Raw genomic sequence first — 27,921 nt, forward strand, 5'->3', positions numbered from 1 at the left:
ATGCTCATCAAAGAGCTGCTGGTGTCACATATATTGTGCCTATTCCTAAAACTATTTTCCCTAATTACTTTGCTTGATGTGAATTGTTATGGGCAGTAAAGAAATAATTTACCTTAAATACAAAACGATTAGGCAAGCCTCAAAAGACCAACTATCTAAATGAAAAAAGCAGAGACATAACAACTTATCCTTATTATGAAACCTTCAAAGTACTAACAACACATATATGTCCCAAATAGTACTTGAACACTGAATAATACCTCAAAGAACAAAGTTTCACTATACTTAATTGGATATATTTTTTAATAACATACCTCTGGAGGTTTGAATTCTTCAATTCCACCTTCCATTTTCTGTTTAAGTGCACTGTTTACTTGCTTAGCATTCTGAACCTTCAACAAAATAACCCCAAATGTGAATCAGATTATGTACTTATGTAAATTTTCGAGTACTCAATAAATGAAAATGATATGTTTCAAAATTTGCTTAAATTTTATTTCAGGACAATAGACATACATATTACACTTAGGGTGTGATACACCATTCATTCAACTAATTAATACATTAATTTACACATCTAACAGATTAACAGACTTTGAATATCTTTGAATATCATAGATCAGTCTTTGAATATCTTTTAACAATGGCTCTTATAACCAAAGACAACTGGCATAGATAGGGATTAAACTACATGAATATTTCTTATTACCATAATGTTTTGACCAAATAACATTATTCCAATAATAATAATAATGGAGGCTATTTATTAGGTGTTTATTGTGTACAAAATATCATTTTCAGTGCTTTTTTTGTGCTAAATCAATTAATTCTCACAACCACCCTCTGAAGTAAGTACTATCAATTCTGCTATAACATGACAAATGCATACTTAAAAGTTACCATACTATACAAAATTCACAATAAAAACCAAAAGGCTAACAGGGAAAAGGAGGCTGGAACACAACACTCAAAAACTTCATCAATGACACATAAGAAAACAGGAACCCAACAAAAATGGGAGCACAGTTCTACACATTCTAAATGGTTAAAAAATCCACAAATGCTACAATAAAGATGGTACTTTACCTTGAAAAAAACCTGAAGGTTTCTTGCGGAAGTGGGTGTTGAAATGGTTGCAGCTTGTGGGCTATTGCCAAGGGGCAGAAGGTGCATTATTTGAAATCAGAGGAAAAGTTTTAACACTAGGTATGTGTGGTTCATAACACACAACAGATTGGTGTAGCTGGTAGATGTTTAGGGATGTGTGTGTGTGTGCACTCAGTTCAGCTGGGCGCATTTTTTTGCTGACAAAAATCATACATAAACAAAAAATTGTTTCCTAGTATATTAATTACATTAGAACAAATTTATGTTTTCAAAAAAATTTATAGCAGAATTGACTCTACTTCTATTATAACCATTTTACAGATGCGGAATGTAAGGCGCAGAAAAGAAAACTTTCCTAGGTCACAAATGTAGGAGGTACAACCTGAATTCAAACCGTACCAAGTTTTTAACTACTATTCTATTACCAATATTGTTAGTCTACACTTAGAATATTAAGGGCTAGGATTTTTTGTTTACTTTTTACCCCTGGGTTTCCTCCCCCCCTTAGTATGGACAACCAATTATTTATAAAGTGATTTCTGAATTATTTTCACCAGAAATCTTAAAAACACAGCTAAAATGCATAAATCTAGGATAGTTCAAGAGCAGTTAGTTGGCCATTTTAGACAGAAATACAGAGATAACATGTAAAGTCTCAATTCTTAAGGATTTCATAGACTAGTGGGGAGATAAATATATATAGAAGCCTGAAAATGCTAAAACACCTCGCATAGATGTGGAGAGAAAAGAGCGTAAGAGAGGAAGTATGCTTGTATGTGTGTTGGTGGATAGGTGATGTGGAAGATTAGGGCAAGTGTTACAGAGGAGATGACACCTAAACTGAGGGGTTTTTTTTGTTTTTTTTTTTTTGAGACAGAGTCTGACTCTGTTGCCCAGGCTAGAGTGCCATGGCGTAAGCCTACCTCACAGCGACCTCAAACTCCTGGGCTCAAGCAATCCTTCTGCCTCAGCCTCCTGAGTAGCTAGGACTACAGGCATGCACCACCATGCCTGGCTAATTTTTTATATATATATATTTAGTTGTCCAGATAATTTCTTTCTATTTTTAGTAGAGGACGGGGTCTCACTCTTGCTCAGGCTGGTCTCGAACTCCTGAGCTCAAATAATCCACCTGCCTCAACCTCCCAGAGTGCTAGGATTACAGGCATAAACCACTACATACCTAGCCTAAACTGAGTTTTAAAGGATTAACAAGAATTAAACTGGCAGACAAAATTCGGAAGAGAGAATGTATTCTAGGCACAATAGCATTTAGGAAGACAGAAGAGACCTAAGGCAAAGTTAGCCTTGGGCCAGACCAAAGAATTTGAATTTTGCCTAGAGATTGAGGAAAATCTAAAGGATTTTTAAGCAAAGGAGCAACATGACCATATTTGCCCCTCAGAAAGATACTTCTGGTAGTAATGTAGAGAACAGATTGGAGAGAAGAGGATGGAAATTAATTCAACAATCCAGTGAGAAATATTAATTTAAAAAAGCTAAGACTGTAGGAATAAAGGAATGATGGTGGCAGTACACAGAGATGCGTTAAAGAAATAACCTGGAAACAAAATTAAGACCTCTTTGTAAACATCTGATTGTAGAGAATTAGGGAGAGTCAAGAATAACTGGTCACTGGCTTGAGTAACTGAGCATCTATGGCACAACTCACTGGGACAGAGAATGCAAAAAGAGGGACAGATAACTAGGTTGGGTGTGAAAGAATTCAGTTTGGACACTGTATATGAGATGTGTCTGAGACATAAAAGTAGCAATGGGTAGCACAATTTGTCAATCCATGAGTGCAAACCTTCACTATGTCACACATGATATGAATAACCAAGGTAGGAAGTTAAGGCTTAAAATAAAGTTCCTTTTAAAAATATCAATAAGGCCGGGCGCTGTGGCTCACGCCTGTAATCCTAGCTCTTGGGAGGCCGAGGCGGGCGGATTGCTCAAGGTCAGGAGTTCAAAAACCAGCCTGAGCAAGAGCGAGACCCTGTCTCTATTTTTAAAAAAAAAAAATATCAATAAAAACAGTCATCTACAAGTGTTACAGTAATGTTGAGGATGAAGTATGAACATAGGTGACCGAGTAAATTTTATTCCTTCATTCTCTGAGTACTTTTAAAGTATTACAGGCAAAACATTTTAGAAGTTTTCTACAGAGTGCTATGTTTGGAAGATCAAAATTTTGCATTCATGGTTTGACTAAAGGTTAAGCATTCAATCAAATATATACTATATATACTGTCTTGAGTATAAAGAGTCCAGTGTCACAAAAGTCAAGGGACAGGGTTGACAGTGTCAAACATTATTCAGTAGTCAAGGGAGATAAGAACCAAGAAAGAGGCATTAGACCTGACAACTTGTTCATAAACGATCTTAAGATAGCTTTCAGTGGTAGAATAGGAATGGTGTATAGGGCACAAACTAGACTGGAAAGGGTCAGAGAATAAGTGGTGGTAAGAAAGCAGAGGAAGCGAATGTGGTCTATGTTTATTAAGAAAGTTTTCAATACATGAAAGACGTACAAAAAAAATATATAAAAAATTTAAAAAAAAAGTTTGCCGCTGGGCGTGGTGGCTCACGCCTGTAATCCTAGCACTCTGGGAGGCCCAGGTGGGAGGATCACTCAAGGTCAGGAGTTTGAGACCAGCCTGAGCAAGAGCAATACCCCATCTCTACTAAAAATAGAAAGAAATTAATTGGCCAACTAAAAACATATATTAAAAAAAAATTAGCCAGGCATGGTGGCGCATGCCTGTAGTTCCAGCTACTCAGGAGGCTGAGGCAGGAGGATCTCTTGAGCCCAGGAGTTTAAGGTTGCTGTGAGCTAGGCTGACGCCATGGCACTCTGGCCCGGGCAGCAGAGTGAGAATCTGTCTCAAAAAATAAAAAGGAAGAAAGTTTGCTAGGGAAGAAAATAGAAATAGAAAAGCAGTTTGGGTGAATAACCACGGCCAAGGTATAGAGAAATCTGAACATGTTTAAGATACAGTATTTTGATCCTACACTATACTGTTGCAAGGTTCTTACATTTTATAAGAAGTGGTATACAGTAATACCCCCTTATCTATAGAGCATATGTTCCAAGACCCTAGCAGATGCCTGAAACCTTTGATAGTACTTAACCATAATATACATAGGTTAAATGTCTCTTATCGAAAATGCTTGGGACCAAAAGTGTTTCAGATTTGCAGGGACTTTGGAATATCTGCACAATACAGACCAACTGAGCATTCCTAATCCAAGAATCCAAAATGCTCCCATGACCATTTCCTTTGAGCATCAACTGGGCACTCAGAAAGTTTCATATTTTGGAGCATTTCAGATTTTTGGAGTAGAAATGTTCAACCTGTACTATGTTTTTTCCTACATATCAATAATAAAGTTTAATTTATAAATTAGGCACGATAAGAGATTAACTATGATAACTAATAATAAAATAGAATAACAATATACAACAAAAGTTATATGAATGTGGTCTCTCTCTTAAAATTTCTTATTGTACTGTACTACAGGTAACTGAAACCATGGAAAGCAAAACTACAGATGAAGGGGGACTATTGTAATATTAACTCTAAGTACACAGTTGATAAGCTAAGGATGTATATTGTAATCCCTAAAGTAACTACAAAAAAGAAGAAAAGAAAATGCAAAGAGATATATAGGTTGGTGCAAAAGTAATTGTAGTTTTAGCATTGTTGACATTCTCTGTTTGATATTGGAATACATTCTTAAATAAATGTGGTTATGCTATACATCATTTTAATGTACGTTTTTCACTTGTATTTTTTTGCTAATGACTTATTACCTGCTGTTTATTTTATATTTATTTTAGACTATGGAAATGTTAGACAAAAAGCAAATTCGAGCAATTTTCCTCGAGTTCAAAATGGGTTGTAAAGCAGCAGAGACAACTCACAACATCAACAATGCATTTGGCCCAGGAACTAACTGCTAAGGAACGTACAGTGCAGGGGTGATTCGAGAAGTTTTGCAAAGGAGATGAGAGCCTTGAAGATGAAGAGCACACAGTGGCCAGCCACTGGAAGTTGACAATGGCCAAACTGAGAGTAATCACTGAAGGTGAACCTCTTACATGAGAAGTTGCTGAAGAACTGAACATCGACCATTCTGCGGTTGTTCCGATTTGAAGCAAATTGGAAAGGTGAAAAAGCTCGATAAGTGGGTGCTTCATAGCTGACTAAAAATCAAAAAGATCGTTGTTTTGAAGTGTCATCTTCTCTTCTTGTAGGCAACAACAAACCAATTCTTGACTGGATTGTGACATGTTCTCAAAAGTGGATTTTATATGACAACCAGCTCAATGGTTGGACCAAGAAGAAGCTCCAAAGCACTTCCCAAGGCCAAACTTGACCATAAAAAGGTCATGCTACTCTTTGGTGGTCTGCTGCCGGTCTGATCCACTATAGCTTTCTGAATCCTGGCAAACCCTTACATCAGAGAAGTATGCTACGCAAACTGATGAGATGCACTGAAAACTGCAATGCCTGAGGCCAGCACTGGTCAACAGAAAGGGCACAATTCTTCTCCATGACAATGCCAGACCTCACATCACAAAACCAACGCTTCGAATAGATCCATCGGGCTATGAAGTTTTGCCTCATTTACCATATTTATCTGACCTCTCGTCAAGCATCTCAACAACTCTTTGCAGGGAAAACGCTTCCATGAACAGCAGGATACAGAAGATGCTTTCCAGGAGTTTGTGGAATTCAGAAGCATGGATTTTAATGCTACAGGAATAAACAAACTTATTTCTCGTTGGCAAAAATTTGTTGATTGTAATGGTTCCTACTTTGATTAATAAATATGTATTTGAGCCTAGTTATAATGATTGAAAATTCATGGTCCAAAACCACAATTACTTTTGCACCAACCTAACAGCTGAAAAATGTAAATAGGACCATGGTACACCTTTCCTTAAAGTCCTTCAGTGGTTTCCTAATTCAGGATGAATTACAAATTTCTTAATATGACTGTCTTATAAATCCTTGTCTATTTCAACTGTAACCCACTAAAGGCAAATAGAAACTCATGAAGAACTTTAAGATGTGTGACTTTCATCAGAGCAATTATTTTTAAAAGATAACATTGGCAATGATGTTTAACCTATAGCTAAAGAGAAATGGACAGAAATAATGAACAAGATAGTTATTTTCAGGCAAGAGGTGATGAGGGCCTGAACAAGGGTGATAGTGACGGCATAAAAATGAGGGGATTGGTTTAAAGGAAATTTCAGAAACAGAACTCATGTAACTTGGTTACCACTTGGGTGTACGTGTGTATGGCAAGGGAGGAAACAAACATGATTGCAATGTTTCAACAGATAGGAAAAAAAACTTTTGGGGGAAGATCTAGTAGGCAGTTAGAACTAGGGCCATGGAGCTTTGGAAAAGTTACAGCTTGAGAAATAAATTCAGACTTTACTGGCTTATAGTATATGGTTGGTGGACATTGACCAAGAAAATATAGATTTAGAAGAGTACCTATATTTAAGGAATATGAAAAAACAACAAAGACCAACAAACAAAAAACAGGAAAAGATGACTGAGAAAGGCCAGAGACCTAATAATAACCATGAATGGAGTACTTATTATGTGCCAGCTACTGTTTTAAGCATTTACCATATGTTATCTTGTTTAATTTCTCCCAGCCACCATATTATTATCCCCATTTCCAGATGAGGAAACTGAGGCTGAGAGACGTTAAAGAGCTCCTCCTTGGTTATACAGGAAGGAGATGGTGTAGCCAAGGTTATTTATAGGTTCATTGACTCTTAACCACCTCATTACGATGATGATACCCTTACTATTATACTTACCCTACCGCTACTACTACTGATGATAATGGTGAGGATGAAGACAGCCATTATTAACTAAGCATTCAAAATTTGCCAAACACTGCTAAATAATTTACATGTATCATTGCAAATAATTCCCAATAACCCACAAGAGAGGTATGATTACCATCCCTAACTTCATAGATGGAAAACTAAAATTTAGAGAGGTTATATAATTTGCCCAAGATCACAGAGCTAACAGGTGGCAATGCTGGGATTCAAATCTAGAACAGAAAGAGATATCCTATAAGTTGGACACAAGATAAACTTTAAAAAGTGAAACTTACACAAATGGGTGGCTGAGAAAATCTGCAAACAACTGAGTTCAACCCAGGTAACCAGATAAGCAAAATGGACAGAATCATTAAAAATATTATTTTTATAAAATACCTGACGTTTTAGAGAGATCAACTCCATGTCCAGTTGCCTCAGGATGGTGTTGGCTGCATTGGGACTACAGGAAACAGCTACCACATCTTCCTGGGTTAAATACATGCCCTTTGGCGGACGGCACTTAGAACGCTGAGAATGATGGCGATGTTGTAAACTCTGATACTCTCTCCTTCCAAGTCCAATCTTGCTAGTTTGGACAGGTTGTTCAGTACTACCCTAAGAAAATAGGGACAGAATAACAGGTCATTTGGTTTTCACAAATGTATTACATAAATTGGAAGCAGTCTATTACTTAGTAATACTAGAAGTATCTGCTACACTAAGTACACCAAAAAATATATATATAATTACTTCTAATTAATTATCTTATCTACTAGTCCACACATACATATACATACCACTCACCAACTGGGGGGGAAGCATATAACATAATATCTTTGATTAACCCACTTAATCAAACATTTAGTTTCTAGTCCCAGAGGCCTAATTTTAAACTCTAAATTTTCCAGTATTTTAAATTTTCCTGTTTGCTTCAAGATGAGATATATTTTCCCTCAGCAATAAAGTGTTATGAACTTACAGCAAAAAAAGCACTATAACTTATTAAATGCAAAGTTTAAAAAAAAGTAAAAAAAAGCAAAATGAGACATATTAGAGATTATGACATGGCAGATTAGACACCTGGTAAAAAAGAGATAACATTTCATTTTCATGTTGCTGAAAGACAATTATGTTTCTAAAGGTTAAAAAGGACATGGAATTATCTTAACCCTGAAAACATTTCTAAACTCCTAATCTATGAATAAAATAAACTGTGAATTTATGCCTCAGAAGAGGTTAGGAGAGTTCTAAAAATGACCATGAAGTCCTATATAGTATTTCATTATTAATTATAATATTCTTAAAGTGTGATATAAAATTACAATGTTTTTCTGTGCTTCTGAAAGAGGAATACATTAGAAACTGTGTCTATTATGTTGAAGGCTATGTCATTGAACAAATCTAATAATCTAATTTTTTAGGAAAAGGAACTCCTAGTAAAATTCATAAAACAACTGTGTAATAAGCATAATCCACTTCATTGCTTAAAATCCAACTCTAAGCAACACATGGCCGATTTGATGTTCAGAGAAACTCCTCCCAGGTTAGCACCCTAAAATGGCTGGGTCAAATATTTTTTTAAAACTCTTTTAAATTTATTGCTGAGCTGGCCAGGAAGTGAGGAAATTCCTCAGAGGCCAGAAATGATGAGAGAGCAAGAATCCAGAGGGATAAGCAAGTATGCAGTAGTTGGCATCTGCGTAAAGCCCAAGCTTCAGTGGACGACAGGTGCAGGGGACAGAAGACAAAGCCAGAATGCTAGAAGGGGAACTCCATCAGTGTGCCAAGCAGAAAAATAAATACCTGCTCTGCAGAGGGAGAGAATGATTAAAGGGAATCATACCCATCTCACCTTGGCTGAGTAGAACAAAAAGAAACCAGAAAGTCTCCCCTGAGAATCTCTAACCATAGGCCTATATTCAAACAGGCTGGGACGTAAATTTATTTGTTTATTTTTATTCCCAAAATATTAAGGGGATACAAGTGTTTTTGTTATATGGGTGAACTGTATAATGCTGAAGTCAAGACTTTTAGCGTGCCTGTCACCAGAATAGGGTTCATTGATAGTGAAGTTTATGCCTCACACCTCTCCCACGTGGGGCCTTAATTTTATGATCTGTCTGGTCTGAAAAACCCCAAATTGAAAATTTAGTTTAAAAGTGTCTCAGGTTGGTAGCAACTACAGAGACTTAGCAGAAGCAAATACAAATACTCTCTAGAAGAATGCACTTTAAATCTAGGTCTCAGAAATTGTTTATAGCCAGGTACAGTGGCATATGCCTGTAGTCCCAGCTACTCAAGAGGCTGAGGCAGGATTGCTTGAGCCTAGGAGTTCAAGACCAGCCTGGGCAACATAGCAAGACCATATTTCTAAAAAGATTATGTGTATGATCAACAGAACCTCACTAAATGAACTTCTAAAGAATATACTTCAGGAAAAAAGCAAATTATTTTCAACAAAAGTCCTAAGATTCACGAAAGAATGGTGGACTAAATAAAGGTTAAACATGTGGGTACATCTAAGTAAACACTCTATGTTTGATTTGAGAGATTTAAAAAAACAAGATGTAACTAAAACTGGACAAAAACAGCTTACAAATCAGGAGGGTATATATAGTGGATGGAGTCAAAGTGTTCTAAGAAACTTATGTAATCAGAAAGTCATTAAAGACACAAATATTAGATTTTAAGTTAATTATGTAAGATAAAATTCCCAGAGTACACAATAAGAATAGAAACACAGAACCATCCCAAACTAGTATAGGGTAAAAAATGAAATAAGAAAAATGAATTCTTAATACCTAAAAACAGGCCATGAAGTAAGGGAAAGATGACGAGAAAAAGCAAGTCAAATAAAAGACAAAAATAAGAAAGAACAAAAATACAAATAGATCAGTGACCATGATCAATATAAACAGGCCAAACTATTCAGATAAAATATAAAATCCTAGCTATGTGCTGCTTATGAAACACATATTTAAAATGTGAAGACAAAGAATTGTTCAAAGTAAAATAATAAAGATATACCATTTAACAAAAGATGATGAAGCTTAATCTTACCAGATAAAATAATCTTTAAGGTAGAAGTCATTATAGGAGATGAAAAGGTCACTACCTATTGATAAAAGGCTCATTTTAGCAGCAAGATAAAGCAATTCTTGACCTGTATGTACCTAATAACAATAGCTTCAAAATATAAAAAAGTATTACTTCTTAATAATTGATTGATCAGAATAACTGATTAGATGAGCAGCAAACACAAACCAAGCTAGCAAGTAGGACGGTAGTAAGAATATAGAGTTTAACACAGAACTGACAAGCTTAAATTAATGGTCAGTAAATTCCTCAACATTCCTGCCACTGAGAAGTAGGGGTTCCATATTCCCTCTCCTTGATTCTGGACCAACATTAGTGACTCACTTATAACCAACTGAATGCAGCAGAAGTGACACTGAGTAAATTTCAAGGCTGGGCCAGAAACAGTTGGGTAGCTTCTACTTAAGTGTTTTTGGGTTTGATTACTTTGGAGGAAACAGCCATCAAGGAGCCAGATTACTCAGAGACCACCAAACTGGAGGGGCCACATGGAACTGTTCCAACTAGCATTAACCACCAGCAATGTGAGTCGGATAAAAACCTTTTGATAACATCCTCCTTAATGTTGAAACAAAAATCATTCTCTCTAAAATCAGAAATAAAAGAATATATATTTGTTATCATAACTTCTATTTAACATTATACTGATAATACTAACCAATATAGTAAGGGAAGAAATAAGCAGCATAAAGATTGAAAAGAAACAAAATTGCTATTATTTTTAGGTAATACAAATCACTATACAGGAAATCCAAAATAATCTACAAGCAAATTACATAAACATGTAATTTCTCCTTAATTTAATTCAACAGAAGATCTAGCAGGGCTGTCCCAGGAATGTGACAAACTTGAAGAGCAAAGGTCCAGGAATAGCTAAGGTACTCCACTCCTTTCTTAAAAAGAACCACCAAGTAGTGGAACCTGCTCCTGGCAGCCACCAAGATTTATTATAAGGCTTATTATAAGTAACTGAGACAATGTGGGATTGGCAAGGGTAACAGACAACAGGAGCATAATAGACAGCCATGCATATATAGGGAAGCCTCATATGTGATAAAGCTGGTATTGCAGGCCCACTGAAAAGATGGAGTCACTTCCATATTACTAACCAAATAAATAAATATGGATCTCTACCTTACAATATGAACAAAGCTTATTTACTGCTAGATCAAGAACTTGAATGCAAAAAGCAAAACTGCAAAACTTTCAAAAGAAAATATAAAATATTGAAAGTTGAAAATTTACATTGATGAAACAGCTGTTTATCTATGCTTATAGAAAGAAAAAAGATAAACCACAAACTGCCAAATGATCTTTGCAACACATTTAAGGATCTGGGTATCCAGAATATATAAAGACTTCAATAAGGAAAAAAACCAAACCAAAACAAACAAACAATATATATATATATGTCTGTCTTCAAGAAAAACATCCAATAAAAAAGCAGGTTAAAAAAATACAAACAAGCACTTATAAAAAGACATAATAGCCAGTAAACAGATGGAAAAATGTTTAGTCTCATTAGTAACCTGATGAATGAAACTGAGAACACAAGATACCATGTCATATTGCCAGACTTTAACATTTTAAAAGTCTAATCAAGCCTGGTATGGTGGTTTATGCCTATAATTTGAGCACTTTGGAAGATCGAGCCAGGAGTATCACTGGAGGCCAGGAGTTCAAGACTAGCCTGGGCAAGACTAGCTTGGCCAAGACTGTGAGACCCTGTCTCTACAAAACAATTTTTAAAAAATTAGTCGGGTGTGGTGGTGCATGCCTATAGTCCCAGCTGTTTGGGAGGTTAAGCCAGGGGGATCGCTTGAACCCATAAGTTAGAGATTGCCGATAGCGATGATCATGCCACTACACTCCAGTCTGGGCAAGAGAGTAAGACTCTGTGTCTCACAAAAACAAAAAAACAAATAAAAGTCTGATCATATCAAGTATTGGCAAGGAAGTAGACAATGAGCATTCTCATAGCCCAGTGGAGGAATATCAACTATGGAAAACAATTTGTTATTACCTAGGTTAAGTTGTACATCCCTATACTCCAAAATACAGTAACTCTACTCCAAATAATCCTGGGGCATTATAACTCAATTAAGGCACAACTGGCATTTGGTGGAACAATGTGCTATGCATTTAAGTATCACTGTCATCCCTTTGTCCTGTCCACTTACTGACAGAGGTGCAGCACAATCACTGCAACAATGAAGAACACCTCCATAATTTCTAAATGCCCCTTTCTAGGGCAATGCTAAACTTGGCTGCAAACTACTATCTCAAAGAAACTCTTATACATGTGCATCCAGGACATGTTTATATTAGCACTGTTCATAATAAAAAATTGAAAATTGCATCTACTGATAGGAGAGTAGATAAGTTGTTGTATATGTATGCAATGCAACACTAATTATATAGCAATTTAAATGAACTGCAAAAACAAAAAGTACTGAAGAATACAATGATTCCATTGTAATAAAGTTTGAAATGAACATAACTAAATGATAATTACTCAGAAATACATATACATGTGATAAAACTACCAAAAACAGTGAATAATTAATACATTTCAGTACAGGAGTTCCCTCTGGAGAGAAGGGAGGGGTATACAATTGAGGAAACACACACACAAGGCTTCTGTTTCATCAGCTCAGTCAGTGAGGGATATACTGGTGTTTGCCTTATTATTATTCTTTAAACTGTACATACTCTATAGTATACACAGTTCACAATTTTTAAAAGTTAAAATAAAAACTTTCTATGTAGTATGTTAACAACACACAGAAGCAGCTATAAAGACTAGTGTTAACAGCAATAATGTAGTAAGTATCTTTTCCTGCCTGATATCCCTATCATTTGTGAAAGAGCAGAGAAATGAATGAAGCTACAGTGCTACAGAAATGAATGAAGCAACACACAGCGCTAGTCCTGAAACACACCTTTATAGCATCCTCTTAACACTTTTTAACTTACACTCCTCTCATGTTATTTGCTAATAGGATTAGATCACAGGCAAACAAAAGAACAAATGATTATGTATCATTTTGCATAGCTGGGCAAAACAATATTCCACATACATTTATTTTCTAGGTAACTAAAACCAAATTCCTAATCTCTCATATATGTACCATAATTAAGAATATATAACATGTATTCTCACTCATTATAATAATTTTACTTAATCCTTATCATGTATCAGGACTTGTGAGTAAATAGATAGGTAAGACACAATTCTTTTTTTTTTCAGACAGTCTAACTGTGTTGCCCCCAGGCTAGAGTGAGCGCCTGCCCCTGCTGTGGCATCAGCCTAGCTCACAGCAACCTCAAACTCCTGGGCTCAAGCAATCCTACTGCCTCAGTCTTCCGAGTAGCTGAGACTACAGGCATGCGCCACCCTGTCCAGCTAATTTTTTCTGTATATATTAGTTGGCAAATTAATTTCTTTCTATTTATAGTAGAGACAGGATCTCGCTCTTGCTCAGGCTGTTCTCGAACTCCTGACCTCGAGTAATCTACCTGCCTCGGCCTCCCAAAGTGCTAGGATTACAGGCAAGAGCCACTGTACCAAGACACAATTCTTAAAGAGTTCACCACCCAGGGACAGGAAGGAGGGGAGGGAAACTATGAGTAGCGTGATTAGTACCACAATAGATTTAAGGAAAAATAAGGAAGTTGTCAATTCCAGATAAGCTACAAGAATATTTCATTAAAAAAGCTACATTTTGTAGCGTTGTTTAAAATTTCCTAGGAAGATTTGGGGGGAAAAAAGGGAATTCCAGAAAAAAGGTACCAATATAACCACAGGACAAAAGCCAAGCAACTAAAGATGTATGTGAAACTGTTAATAATTTGAAATAAATGGGGAGGGTTGGGGAACAGTCTAAGAGAGTTTGTGTTTTATCCTACAGATAAAGCTATGGAAGAGTTGCAAGCAGTAAATTGGTTTTAAAAAGTTGTTTTGGCAACAGGGTAGCCAATGGACTGATGGGTGATGTGGAGGTGATGTGGGTGAATGGAGAATGGTGATGGGTGATGTGGAGAATCTGGAGGCATAGAAATAAAGATAGAAAATAGGTACGATAAGTCAGAGAGGAAATGAGAACCTAAAAATAAGGCAGTGGCTCACGCCTGTAATCCTAACACTCTGGGAGGCCGGGGCGGGCGGATCGCTCGAGGTCAGGAGTTCGAAACCAGCCTGAGCAAGAGCAAGACCCTGTCTCTACTATAAATAGAAAGAAATTAATTGGCCAACTAATATATATAGAAAAAATTAGCTGGGCATGGTGGTGCATGCCTGTAGTCCCAGCTACTCGGGAGGCTGAGGCAGCATGATTGCTTCAGCCCAGGAGTTTGAGGTTGCTGTGAGCTAGGCTGACGCCACGGCACTCACTCTAGCCTGGGCGACAAAGCGAGACTCTGTCTCAAAAAAAAGGCAGTCACAGAGAAGAACAGAGAGAAGAGGACAATTTTCACAGTGTTTTGTGTGACAGAAAAACAATAATGATGAAATGAATAGACTAAGTAAAAAAAAGACATCACTAAAATTGAGACAAAATAGTTTAGAAAGTATAAGAATGAGAAGCTGGTGTTACAAAGGTCAAAGACAAATTCTCAGGAAGAAGGAAGGAGTCAGTACCTTGAAATGATACAGAAAGCACAAGCAGACTACAATGAGTAATTTGTCACTGGACAGGGCCATGAGGAGGACACTGGTAAGCTCTGCTGGCAGTGTCAGTGAAGTGTGGAACAGACGAAGTCCAACTGAAGCAAACTCAAAAATGAAGTAGTGCTAAGGAGAGCGATTTTTTTCCAGACTGGTTGAGAGGTAGATACGCTTTTAAGTAGAAGGCTTAAACATACTTTGGGGCTACAATGAAAAGGTTGGAAACATGAGAAAGAAAAGGGACTTCTCTTTCTCTTGATGGAGAAAGTTCCAGAGTAGATATGAAGGGATGGACAGGATCAAATAAGCAGTGCAACTGTAGAGAACAAGAAAAGGGACCCTCCTTACTAGGAGAGAGAGAGATATTCAGGCACAAGACTATTTTCATTCAACATTTATTGAATATTGCCATATGCCAAGTACTCTGCAAGTGCTAGGGGACACAAAAGAATAGCTTCTAGGAGTGGGGAACTTGCAGCCCCATGGACACATGTGGCCTTGCAGATCCCTAAGTGCCGGCCCTTGACCGAATCCAAACTTCACGGAAAAAATCCCTTTATTAAAAGGATTTGTTCTGTAAAATTAGGTTTCAGTCAAAAGGGTGCACTCAAGGATCCAGAAGGCCACATGTGGCCCCAAGGCTGCAGGTTAAACTGTTTAGTGAGCAAAATACAGTAATCATAATACAATGTTCTAAGTACAAATACACTATGATAGAAAGGGCAGAATGGTAGCATAAAGGTTAGGGAAAAGGCTGGAATTTAAGGGAGCTTCTCCCCGATGTTTTCTAAGTAACACAGAAGGCAAAGTTATCTGCCAAGTGTTTTCTGGAATGGAGGAGTGGTAGGTATATGTAGAAAGAGATGAATGTTCAAAACAGCTGGCCAGATCATAAAACAACATCAACCTGTATTCAAGATTTCTATGTTCTAGGTACTGTAGTAAGCGCCTTTACACATATTATCTCTGATTTTCAAAATAATCCCATTATTTTCACATTACCAAGAATAAAATTGAGAATTAGAGGTTAAAAATTGAGACGAACTAAGGACTACCCTGAGATTGAAAACTACTTTTTGTAGTAGCAACACTTTACATAATTTTGTCATTTTCTCCTGCTGTGCTTCTCAGACCAAGAGCAACTGATATGGCAGTACGGGTTTCAGATTTAAAGGAAGGAAAAGTAGAAGGATAAGGGATATCGGAAGTTAAAGAAATTGGTAAATGGGGAAGAAAGCAATTCAAGTACTTGATCATTAGGTCTGTGGCTCAGAAAAATAAAGATAAGGCAGACTTGTGGGAGAATATGAAGGAATCAAGGAATCTGAGAATACTTAGTAGTAGTAAGAAAAGCAGTAAGATATCAAAAGTTGAGGTAGGGTAGGATTTAAAAATTTTCCTTGATGGAAGAGCTTAAAGTGATGATACAGGCCAGAATGGACCATAATATCGAGTTTCTTAAGAATGGGAGAACAGGGGGTGATTGCACGTGTAAAAAAAAAAAAAAAAAAATTAAAAGATAAAAAAGGATGAGAGTCATTACATTGAATGAGGTCATATACATACTAAAGACTAAGTTTAAACAAACTCAGATCTACTGTCTTGTTTCAATGTTATTTTCACTATTCCACAACTGCCTATACCCTAGAAACTTTACTATCCATCAACACTGTGATTATTTCTTTTTTTACAATTATGTATTTTCTTGCCTTATTAAGCAGAGCCATGTATGTCAATTTTGCCTTTCTTAAGGATTTTAAGTCATCATTATTATCATATCAAGGATAGCATCATATAAGTGCTTTTCTAGATGGAGATTCTTTCATCTCTTCCTTTCAGGCTGCTTTCAACTTTCACTGATGATGTCAATATACCTGGTACTACTTTTCAATTTGCTATAGCATGGACCAAACAAAATGTTTTCAAGAAAAACTGAGTAACAAAATCAGAAAGCTTGACTTTACACTTAATACTCTATCATTTAAGGGTGGTTTTATTTCTTTTCCATGGATTAAAAACTAGGGATCATGGCAGGGCTTTTATACTTCTTAATAGATGAGATAACCCCAAAATTACTCAAACCACTGGCTAACTAGGGTTTGAGGTATGACTGTATTTCTAAAACTCTCTCATTAGCATTGAAATTTACTACCTTCTAAAATCTTATACAAAAAAGTTTTCCTTAATAGGAAGTACTATTCATTCTTCTTTAGTGATTTGTAGAATAATCACTAGCACTTGTAATGATCATCATTACCTCTTTTTTGGCTTCTTTTTTGGGATCATAATCACTATCATTCCCATCCATTGGGTGTGTTTCTTCCACATCATCATCACTGAGAAGAAACAAAGATTAGTAAACTTAATTCCCTTCTTTTTATTCTATTCTACTGCTCTTATCAAACTGAAATATACATTCTAATAATTTTACTAAATATTATAACAGAAAAAGAGCTCTTTCCTTGGGAAGATGAGCTTGCAATTTGTATTTAGAAATATTTATCCTGTTGAATACACAGATCATTTTAGCAAGCATTTCTAGCTCAAAAAATAGAGATTCAATGGGAAATGGATTTTTAAAAAACATCATTTAGGAAAGAGAACACACAATTTGATATAATACTTAAAATTTCAGTTCTCCAATTGGGGACTAAAGACAGACAAAAACGAAATAAATGATTTTATACTACACCAGAAAGATATAGCTACAATAATGGGGACTTCAGTTACTGAGGTAACTGTGAAAAGAGCCTCTTCCATAGAATATATTCTTTAATATATTCTAAATATATGTATTGAATATATCAATACTAAAAGGAAGCATTTGTGATTACAGTTAAAAGAGTTGAAAAGAGTTCTTACTATTAAAACTTCTGCCCACTCGGCTCTTCCTGTTAGATCAGAAACATGAATTTAAGGATAAGAAGTATTTACAACGTGTTGTGGTAATTTTTCTGCCTTAGGAAATATAAGCAATCCAAAGCAGTGCTCTTAACAATGTAACTATATAAGGGCATCCAACCTACCTGTCACCCTGATTATGTCTATTGGCTAGTTTACGAGCCTGGCGATCCATCAAACTTGTCCTAGAGCGAGTTTTTTTCCAGGAATAGTAGTATTTTACAAGGCTTGCAATTGTCTTATCTGGAAGCTTAAAAAAAAAATCATGTTAATATTGGCAAATTTAATTCATAAACTCTGATTAACAAAACGAATACTTTTTATATTATTCTTTGACAATTAATAAAGGGACAAATCAAAAATATTTCATGAGTACCTTTATGAATTATCTAGCTAAAAAGTACTGTTGTAGTGACAGTATCCCATAACACCAATTTCACTGACATTTCTTAATGAATATTACTATTTGTTCTTGGGGGTAGGAGAGAATATCACAAAGAAATTTGGAAAAATGTCCCCAACACAGCCACGATAGTATTCAGTATTTGTTTTCCTTAAAGAGCTACTCAATTAGTTTTTTCCCTCAGTAAACTGAAATTTTAGATATAATTCACATAATATAAGATCTACTATTTTAAGTGTACAATTTAGTGGTTTTTAGTATACTAAGTTGTGCAATCACCATCTCTATCTAATTCCAGAACATTTTCACAACCTCAAAAAGAAATCCTATCCTATTAGCAGTCACTCTATTCCTCCCTTACCCTAGTCCCTGGCAACCACTAATCTACTTTCTGTCTCTATGGATTTGCCTATTTTCGACATTTCACATAAAGGGAACCACATAACATGTAACCTTTTGTGTCTGGCTTCTTTCTTTAGCAAAATGTTATCAAGAAGAGCTATTCAGTTCTTAATAATGAATTTTTTAATCACTTAGTTTTAAATCCACCTCTTAAAATGGTAAGTAATGCAAACAGGCTTTAGCCACCAAATAAAGCCTTTGAGTATTAAAACGACTAATGATCATGCACTGATCTGTCACAGTGATAAGCTAAGATGCAAATTCCCCACCAAAAAGGTTCTCTTTGATTATGGAAGACACCTAGATATATCTGTAAAACATTATCTAATTTTCATCTACTCAGGTTAAAACAAGTTTAATGCAACAATTTCTCAGATTTATATTAATTTAGGAATTCTAAATATAGAGCAGTTTTCCTTCTGGAAAAAAAAAGCAGCACCTGGACAACACTAAAATAATATGGAATTTTTAATAACAGGCTTTCATATACAAAAATATATAAATTAGAAAACAAAATCCTAAGGTCAAAAAATGAAACATTTAAAAATAAAGTTGAAATTATGACTTTTTTTCCTAACACAACATTTAATAACTCTATTACACATACATCTAAGTTAAAAATAAAAATTACTATAATGAAATAGCATAACTGTCATGTATCAGTGGTTGTAGAAAGTAGCACTATTTAAAAATATACATACTTCAAAGTATTCTGTAATACTAAACTTAAAAACTTTTTTGTATTTAATAATTAGGAAGTATTCAATAACAGCATAAGAGATCACTCAGGTACAAATCAGAGTAAGATCAAAATTACCATACCATTTGCTGAATCCTGTGAAAGCTCTTCCCATGAAAACTAAAGGCTTGTTCAAATAGGACTTTATCTTCCACTGTCCACTCATCCGGAAAGGGAGTGAAATTAGGGAGATCAGCAAGGGACTTCTCAATGTTATGCTTATGCCAGAACAACATGCCAAGTGCCTTTGAAGAGAAATCATTCCCCTTTGGTTTTTAATGGACTTATATTCCATCACACTTAAGAAAGTTAAACACAAATTAGATTAAAATCTTAAGCCTATGACTTCAACTGAAGATACACTCACAGTTTGGGACTTTTAATCAGGGGCGCCCAGGTAGCAGACCTCATTTATTTATTTCTTTTAAATCAGAGCCTCAGAACAGTGAATGTTCTTACATACCATATTTGTTGCAGAATCTAGGAAAAACAGTGAGCTGAGGAGAGTGACTATAATTACTACTAAAACAGGTTTGTAGGCTCATGAAGACTTTCACCCACATTTATTAATTTCTCAATGTGTAGAAAAAATATGCTAAAAGGAAAATAGTCAATAAATCAATACTTGAATGAAATCAATACTTAAATGAAACTATCAATTATAACGCAAAACCAGAAATGCTCAGTTGGGACTTAGCAGACAGAAATTCAACTTTTCACCTTTTACAAGTATATCATAGGCTAAACACTTTTTTAAGATTTAAGACTACTTCCAATGCAATAACAATTTTTTTACTACATTTTTTAAAGTTCCTTATTATCCTAATATATACATAGAACTATTAGGAGGCATACAAATAACTTCAATGACTGATTACTATGTCATAAGAAAGCTGGAAATGGATAATTTCCAAAAATTTCATAACTTTCCCCTCTATTGTAAGTAATAGGCCTTTCTCTTTACTGTGAAGTATTGAGTATCATTTAGAACAGAGGTCCTCAAACTTTTTAAACAGGGGGCCAGTTCACTGTCCCTCAGACCATTGGAGGGCAGGACTATAGTTTAAAAAAAACTATGAACAAATTCCTATGCACACTGCACATATCTTATTTTGAAGTAAAAAAACAAACGGGCAAACACCGCATGTGGCCCAAGGGCTGTAGTTTGAGGATGCCTGATTTAGAAGATAAACTTTTATTTTTAAAAAAGAGATACGGAAATTTTTTATGTTTTTCATTTTTATTTTTGAGACACAGTTTCACTATCTTCCAGGCTAACATGCAGTGGTGTCATCATAGTTCACTGCAACCTCCAACTCATGGGCAGAAGAAATCCTCCTGCCTCAGCCTCCCAAGTAGCTAGGACCACAGGTGCCCATGCCACCACAACTGACTAATTTTTTATATTTTTGGTAGAGATGGGGGTCTCGTTCTTGCTCAGGCTGATCTTGAACTCCTGACCTCAAGGGATCCTCCCACCTCAGCCTCCCAGAGTGCTAGGATTACAGGCATGAGCCACCACTCCTGGCCAGCAACTTTTTAAATAGTAACTTTGAAAGTTAATTTCTGTACTTTTAATAACAGTCCTTTAAAATAAACATGAAAATGAATATATATACAGTTACATTTTAAAGGATTAACTTGCTAAAACAAATATTAAACAGAAAGGCAAGAGTTAAAAACAAAATAGGCACTCAAAGTAATTTCAAAATCTACAACGAAATTAATTATGTTTAGATATATTAAATAAACATCTGAAGTTAGCTCTTGGTAACCAAGGGTATAGATAATTTACCTTTCTTCTCTTAAAACAAATCTACCTGGTTTACTATTAATCCTTTTTTTTTTTCTGGAGACAGAGTCTTGCTCTGTTGCCCAGGCTAGAATGCCATGGCATCAGCCTAGCTCACAGCAACCTCGAACTCCTGGGCTCAAGTAATCCTCCTGCCTCAGCCTCCTGTGTAATTGGGACTACAGGCATGCACCACCACACCCGGCTAATTTTTCTATTTTTAGTAGAGACGGGGTGTCACTCTTGCTCAGGCTTGTCTCACTCCTGAGCTCAAGCAACTCTCCTGCCTCAGCCTCCCAGAGTGCTAGGATTACAGGCATGAGCCCCCCATGCCTGGCCTAATTCTGATAAAGGTTAATATAATATTTCGTTGAAATGAGATTTAAGAATCTCTATTTCATTTTTATTTTTCCATGTTCTCCATTCCCTCGTTACTATGGATAATGAACCATGATATATCTACCTCTATGTACAGAGACATAGATATACCATATATACATATATCCTTTTAAAGTTATCTAACCAAAAATAAGCCTTTTATGATTTCATTCAAAATTTAGAAGTCTTAAATATCTTTAAATAAAAGGTTTAACTCTTAGATCCTTTAGAACAAAAAGTCAAAAGAGAATTCAATTTTTTTATTAATAAAATATTTGTTTTTAAAGTCCTATCTATGTATATTTACTCTAAAATTCACCAAAACTTAATTTTCATTTTGGTAAGCATTTGCCAGAGTAATACTGAAGGTTCTCAGAAGCTTTCAGAACTCAAAGTAGAATAAGCAAAAGGCACGGAGAAAAAATGTTCAAGCCCTTGAGATGATTAATGTTTACAAAAGCAAAATCCTTAATGCTGAAAGGTCAGATTTTGCCAGGACTTTTGTGGTATCTATAAGGCAGGTCAAACTTAGGCACTTTCTTAGGACAGAAACTATCATGGGATACTCTGTGGATCTGATAAATATTGAGAGGGGCCTTAGTATTAAAAGGTTTCTCTACATACCTGTTCCACATTGTAGCCATGCTTCTCCTTTGCAATTGCAATATATTCATCCACTGTAATGAAACAATGTTATATAATTAATTATTCTCATTTACTTCATTTGCTCTGGTCTACTTCTTTTTTTATCACAGTAAAACAAAACAATTTATATTCCAAGGGTAAAAAAAATAGTCAAAGCCATCTTCTATGAAATGTCATAAAAAGAGATTTATATGAACAGGATCAGAAGCTCACCTTGTTTAAAATTTTATTCAGTATGACTTATCTCTATGATTACATATCATATACGTATCAAACTCAATAACATTACTATATTTTTTTGTATGAAGAAAAAGACCAATCTGTGGGTAGCCAACAGAATCAAATTACATTGTAAAATATAATGATAATTTATTGATTTTCTGTTGCAGTTTTAATTTGAAGAGACTTAGCTATTTAAGACCCTTTCTCATGTTTGGAGTTGGCCCAAAGCCTTAATCATTCCATTTCTGGTTGCTGTAGAAAGGATGGTTTATCTATAGCTTTACCAGCCAAACATAATAATGACACATTTAAGTATGCTTCAGTATCCCTAAATTTTCTTAAACTCTTCCTGCTTGCTAAACAAAGAGTGTTGGAGTATTCCAATTTCATTTATCCTCTCCATATGTAATTAAGCCAACAGAATTATTTAGATAAGCAGTTTCAATGATGATCAACTGGCTATTTGAAGGCCTCATTGCTGAGAATTCTGTCATATTCAGCAGGACTCAATTTAATGTGAAGTCCATAAAATGACTTTCTTGACCCTTTAAAATTATATATATACACATACATACATATATATATATAAATTCTTTAAACTATATTTGAGAAGCAGTGGTTAAGAATTCTGATCAAAGAACAGCTAGTCTAACTGGGCTTCATTCTCAGCTTGTTGCTAGTTTTTTGATTTTGGTCAAGTAATTTATCTTTTTGTACCTCAGTTTCTTCATTTAAAATTGTTGATAAAAACAGTAGCTTCCTCCTATGATTAAATGAGTTAATATATGGAAAGTGCTCTAAACAGCACCTGGCATATGTTAAGCACTTAATAAGTATTTGCTATGATTACTGGTCAATACAGTTTAATATATGAATATACTACTGTAACAATAATGCTGTTAGAATAACAATTATTTTTTATGGGTGCTATTATATCTTCCCAGGTGTAAGTTTGGTGCAGAAATTCCAAATATTACATTACCTGTCAAACGCATGACAGGTCTAAATACATGCTGATTAAATTTAACAACAATATCTTATAGTCCTATAGACAGAAGGTTAAATAATACCAACTGACCTGTGGTTCTCAACCCTGGTTATGTATTAGAATCAGTGTGGGAGCTTTTTTCTTTTTTTGAGACAGAGTCTGACTCCGTTGCCCAGGCTAGAGTGCCATGGCGTCAACCTAGCTCACAGCAACCTCAAATTCCTGGGCTCAAGCAATACTCCTGCCTCAGCCTCCCGAGTAGCTGAGACTACAGGTGCTCGCTACCATGCCCTGCTAACTTTTTCTATTTTTAGTAGAGACAGGGTCTCACTCTTGCTCAGGCTGGTCTTGAACTCCTGACCTCAAGTGATCCTCCAGCTTGGTCTACCAGATCACAGCCATGAGCTACTGCGCCTGGTCAGTGTGGGAGCTTTTAAAAAGTACAATGTCCAGACTCCACCCCTGAAGATTCTGATTTAATCAGTTTGATACAGAGACTAGACATAAGTACTTAAAAAAAAAAGTTCCCCAAGTGATTCCAATACATAGCCAGGGTTGAAAACCACTGCTCTAGACCCTTCAATAGGATATTCCACATGGACACTACACTACGAGGATACTGGCTAAATTGTTTTCCACTGTGCTAAGAAATGCACCATTGTATAAAACCAGGCTAAAACAACACAATTCAGTGGCACCTTGATGCTCAGTTTATGAATGAAAACCTTTGCCTGTAATGATGATTGAACCTGGAAAACCCAATAGTCTCTTTCAGGTTCTTAGTACACAGTCCCAGGCCAAATGAATAATTTGTTTTCTGTTAAGAATGCCTCAGGGCACCCAAGTCCTAGATTACCAACTAGACCTTTTGCTGATATTTTAAAGCTCTTAAACAGGAACTTTATCAGGTATGCAGAAGCATACTCAGTTTCCAATTTTTAGTTTTCTCATTGCATCAATATGCATTAGACTTACATTAATTTTCATGGGCCTAAATAAACTGTCATCAGACATCTTTAAGATGTTAGTAAATATTCTAAAAAGACAAGTTTATCTCACAGCTGCTAGAATTAGCTGTTCAATGTTGTTGTTGTTATTTTAAAAATTCAATAACTGAATGGAGGGGTGGGGATCTTAGTGTTGTTACCTGCACGTTTCCTATATCTGATGTGCCGCAAAGGATCAGGTCCGCTACATCACATTGAAGTCTAAAGCCACACCATGATTCAAGAAGTGCATGGTCAATGATCCAGAAGGTCTCCGTCCAGAAATGGAGGGCACAAAGATGACCTGATGGCTGCTGAAGTCAGTTCTTTTCCCTTTCCTCTTTAAAATGGGAATGATAGTGGGCTCTTTGAAGTTTGAAGGCATTTCTTTACAGCTCCATATACTGAGGACAAGCCTGTGCAGATGTCTACATAGTAACTCCCTCCCCTGCTTGAGGATTTAAGCAGCAATGCCATCAGATCCTAGGCTTTTCATTCTTCATGTGCCTGACACAAATTGGAATGATCAACCCACTATCTTTCAAAAGGAAAAACATTCTAATAGAACAACCTCCATTAAAAAACAAAATAAAACAAAGACAAAAACTGTTTTTTACAAGACTCCAAAAGAGCCAAAAACAAATATAAGTCACATTTTGAACTGGCTGACAGACCCCTGTTGACATTAACATTCAATTTCAGAAAACTTACATTTGGCATCTGGGATACTGTGATATGGAGACCATACAAGCATCCCTCCATTGTCTTTATCTGTGTACTTTGTAGCACCTGGAGAAAAAAAATTAATTACTTTGAATATGATGGATTTTATTTACATTCAAAATAAGTATAAACAAATTAACCTTTATTTTTATCTCAGTACAGGTACCTGCAAAGGAGGACCAAAAAAAGTACAGAAAAACAAAGAGAAGGAAAACAGATTTATATTAAATATCCTGTTTATAAAAATTAAGGATACTTTGAAAAGGCTGAAGTTTACCTCCTTTAAAGACTTTCTTAAGTACATTACATACCTTTAAGTTGACAGAGTAGTAAATCTGATTTAACTTTCCATACATTAGTTAGAGATCAACAGTAAAAACTCAGACTTTTTAAACTAGAGAGAATACCTCAAGTATTGTTTTGTCCCATATCTAAATGGGCCAAGATTGCTATGTTTTTAAATATTTATGTCTGCTTTTATGGTTTTTATTTACTCTTATTCTTTGCTATGAGTCTGCCAGCTATTCCTTTTTAAACCAAATTTCATTTATGTTATAGTTATAAAAGTCTGTGCTCTGCATAAGAAAAGTCAAAGATATAAAAGTTAACAATGTGATTTCTTCTTAATGTGATTTAAAAGTATACTTCTAATCTAGAAGCATACTATTCCTTTCTAATTTATTTCAAATCTGTTATAATCCAGAAAGTCAGAAAAATCAAGCCCTGTTAAAACTTCATGTAAATTAAGAATAAATAGAATGAACGAAAGCTTCACATAGCTATGCCAATGCCAAGAACATGCCCATAGGTTCTGTCTTTTATTTACTAGTTGGTCTTTTTCTGGCTTCTACCTAATGCTTAGATACATTCAAGTTAATTTAAAACTATCAAGAAATGAAGTATTGCTGCCACGTTTTAAGCAGACTTGTCTATGAGTATGTCACAGCTGACTTTTATGAGGTACCGATAACTACCATTAAATAGGAGAATTACAAAATTACTCACATAAAATATTAACATAATTCTGAAGTTAAATTGTGATCATTTATAAAGTTGTAAGATATCTGGAATAAAGAACATTCATTTCTAGAGGTAAGGGAACTATTAGCATAATCTCCATGTAGAGAAGTTATTTATCAAACAATAATTTAATATCATTCAATAAATTTTTTTTATTTTTGAAACATCATTTATCACTACTGTATATTTCAATCAACAATTTCTAAAGAATCATACACTATTCTTAAAATAAGAAGCTAAAGTTACTCAAAAATTTTATGTATTTTATGATAAGGAAAAATTAAGCATGAAGAGAAATGAAGAAGAAACTATCAAAGTATTAGAAAAAACAATTATAAATCTAAAAACAAAACTTTCTGTATTTTGTTGCATCTTTAATAAAAGAGGACAAAAGCAGGAGCTTAGAATTTAAGAAAATACAAATTAAAGTTTCATTATCTAAAATTTATATTCAATGAAAAACTTTCAGATGTCTTTTACAAACTTCAATATTAAGATACATATTTAATTTTTAACTATGAAAATAAAAATACAAATGCAGAATAAGCCAACCTACTCAATGCAAATATTTTATTTAATTAATAAAATCTAATGTTATTGCCAGTGAATATTCAAAACTTCAATCCTTTAACATGGAACTGATTCCTTTTGCACAATTGACTGTAACAATAAGATCATTTAAATCCTACTTAATAGAACATGGAATGCAATAAACAAAGGTTTCTGTTCGGTGTCAAGTCTTAATAGCATATCATGCTTAATATTTAAACATATTTCATTGCATCTCACATCTCATTCTTGCATTACAGAAAGTCTGAATTGAAATATCTTTATTAAATGTCTCTTCTGAAACAGGTATTAAACTATATTTTAAAATATTTTTCCCCATGAAAAATTAGTTACGTTTCCAAAAAATTCTCAACATTGTAATTTAGGGTCTGATCTGACAGAAATTGGCATCGAAGCTGTGAGAACTAACATCTCTTCCAATATGGGGGGTAGTGGGTAGAGGGAGAACAATCCTGTCTGATAGCAGAGAATGCCTAATTAGGCATTTCACAATGTTCTTTCTGAAACTCTGAACTGTACTCCACTATTTTCAATTATATATGTGTCAACTAGCCCTAAAAGATGACTGATGTTCATAGGAAAAAAGGGATATTTTAGAGTAATGGTTAAGAGTGTGGAACTATACTCCCAGAGCTTGAATCCCAGCTCTGCCACCTGGTAGCTATGTCACCTTGGGCACATCTAATTAATCTGTGCCTCAATTTTCCACATCTCTAAAAATATGAATGATGAGAGTACCTACTTCACAGAGTTGTTCAAAAATTAAGTGAAGTACGTGGCATACGGTAACCATTACATGAAACTTAATCATTACTGTTAGTATATGCTTACTGAAAACAGCTCCTTAACTTCCCTTCTTTACCCCGAAAAGGCTTCTTCTCACCTTATCAATCAACTAAAAAATAAATGAATAAAACCTCATGGGGCTATAACTCAAATGGCTGATGTCCTCTCTCACCAACCCTTTGAAAATGAGATTAAATAGATGAAATAACTTTTTTTGTTTTTCTGGTAACTCAGAAAAGTTCCCCTCCTATAAAAGAATAGGACAAAGTAACTAGTATTATTAAAAATAATTTATTTACTCTGTAAGATGCTTACAACCAACAAAATTTTACCCTTTCCATAGTAAAAGTCAGAATGAACTAAGATATTAATATTTTAAAGACAAACCCAATGTTGATTTTGTCTTTATCTGTAATATTTAAGATATAGCTCAAAACTATTAGAAACTGTATTGAGAATCAAACCTGATATATCAACAAAATAATTATGCCTTGTAAGTATCCTACCTTCTGAATGGATTAACAAACCAAAACTCAGATAGTAAACCATTTTAAAAGACTATGATAGTAGCATATCAGTTCTGAAAACAAAATCATTGAACAATAAGTTTAAAAATTCTAAACATGCATTCCTC

The 27,921-nt window shown here is 35.0% G+C and overlaps 1 protein-coding gene across 5 annotated transcripts in view; it reads right to left on the reverse strand.

Moving 5' to 3' along the window:
* The window catches only part of RCOR3 (REST corepressor 3), a 54,313-nt gene that overhangs the window by 20,864 nt on the left and 5,528 nt on the right, over positions 1–27,921 (reverse strand). For all 5 annotated transcript variants that reach the window (XM_012781681.2, XM_012781684.2, XM_012781682.2 and 2 more), the window contains exons 3-9: positions 24,900–24,977; positions 21,972–22,024; positions 19,261–19,422; positions 17,759–17,883; positions 16,990–17,068; positions 7,367–7,585; positions 315–392 (exon numbers count right to left, since the gene is read on the reverse strand). In XM_012781681.2, the coding sequence (XP_012637135.1) occupies positions 315–392; positions 7,367–7,585; positions 16,990–17,068; positions 17,759–17,883; positions 19,261–19,422; positions 21,972–22,024; positions 24,900–24,977 (794 nt within the window). The remainder of the gene's footprint in view (positions 1–314; positions 393–7,366; positions 7,586–16,989; positions 17,069–17,758; positions 17,884–19,260; positions 19,423–21,971; positions 22,025–24,899; positions 24,978–27,921) is intronic.

Source organism: Microcebus murinus, chromosome 23 (assembly GCF_040939455.1).
Source record: "Microcebus murinus isolate Inina chromosome 23, M.murinus_Inina_mat1.0, whole genome shotgun sequence".
Classification (NCBI taxonomy): domain Eukaryota; kingdom Metazoa; phylum Chordata; class Mammalia; order Primates; family Cheirogaleidae; genus Microcebus; species Microcebus murinus.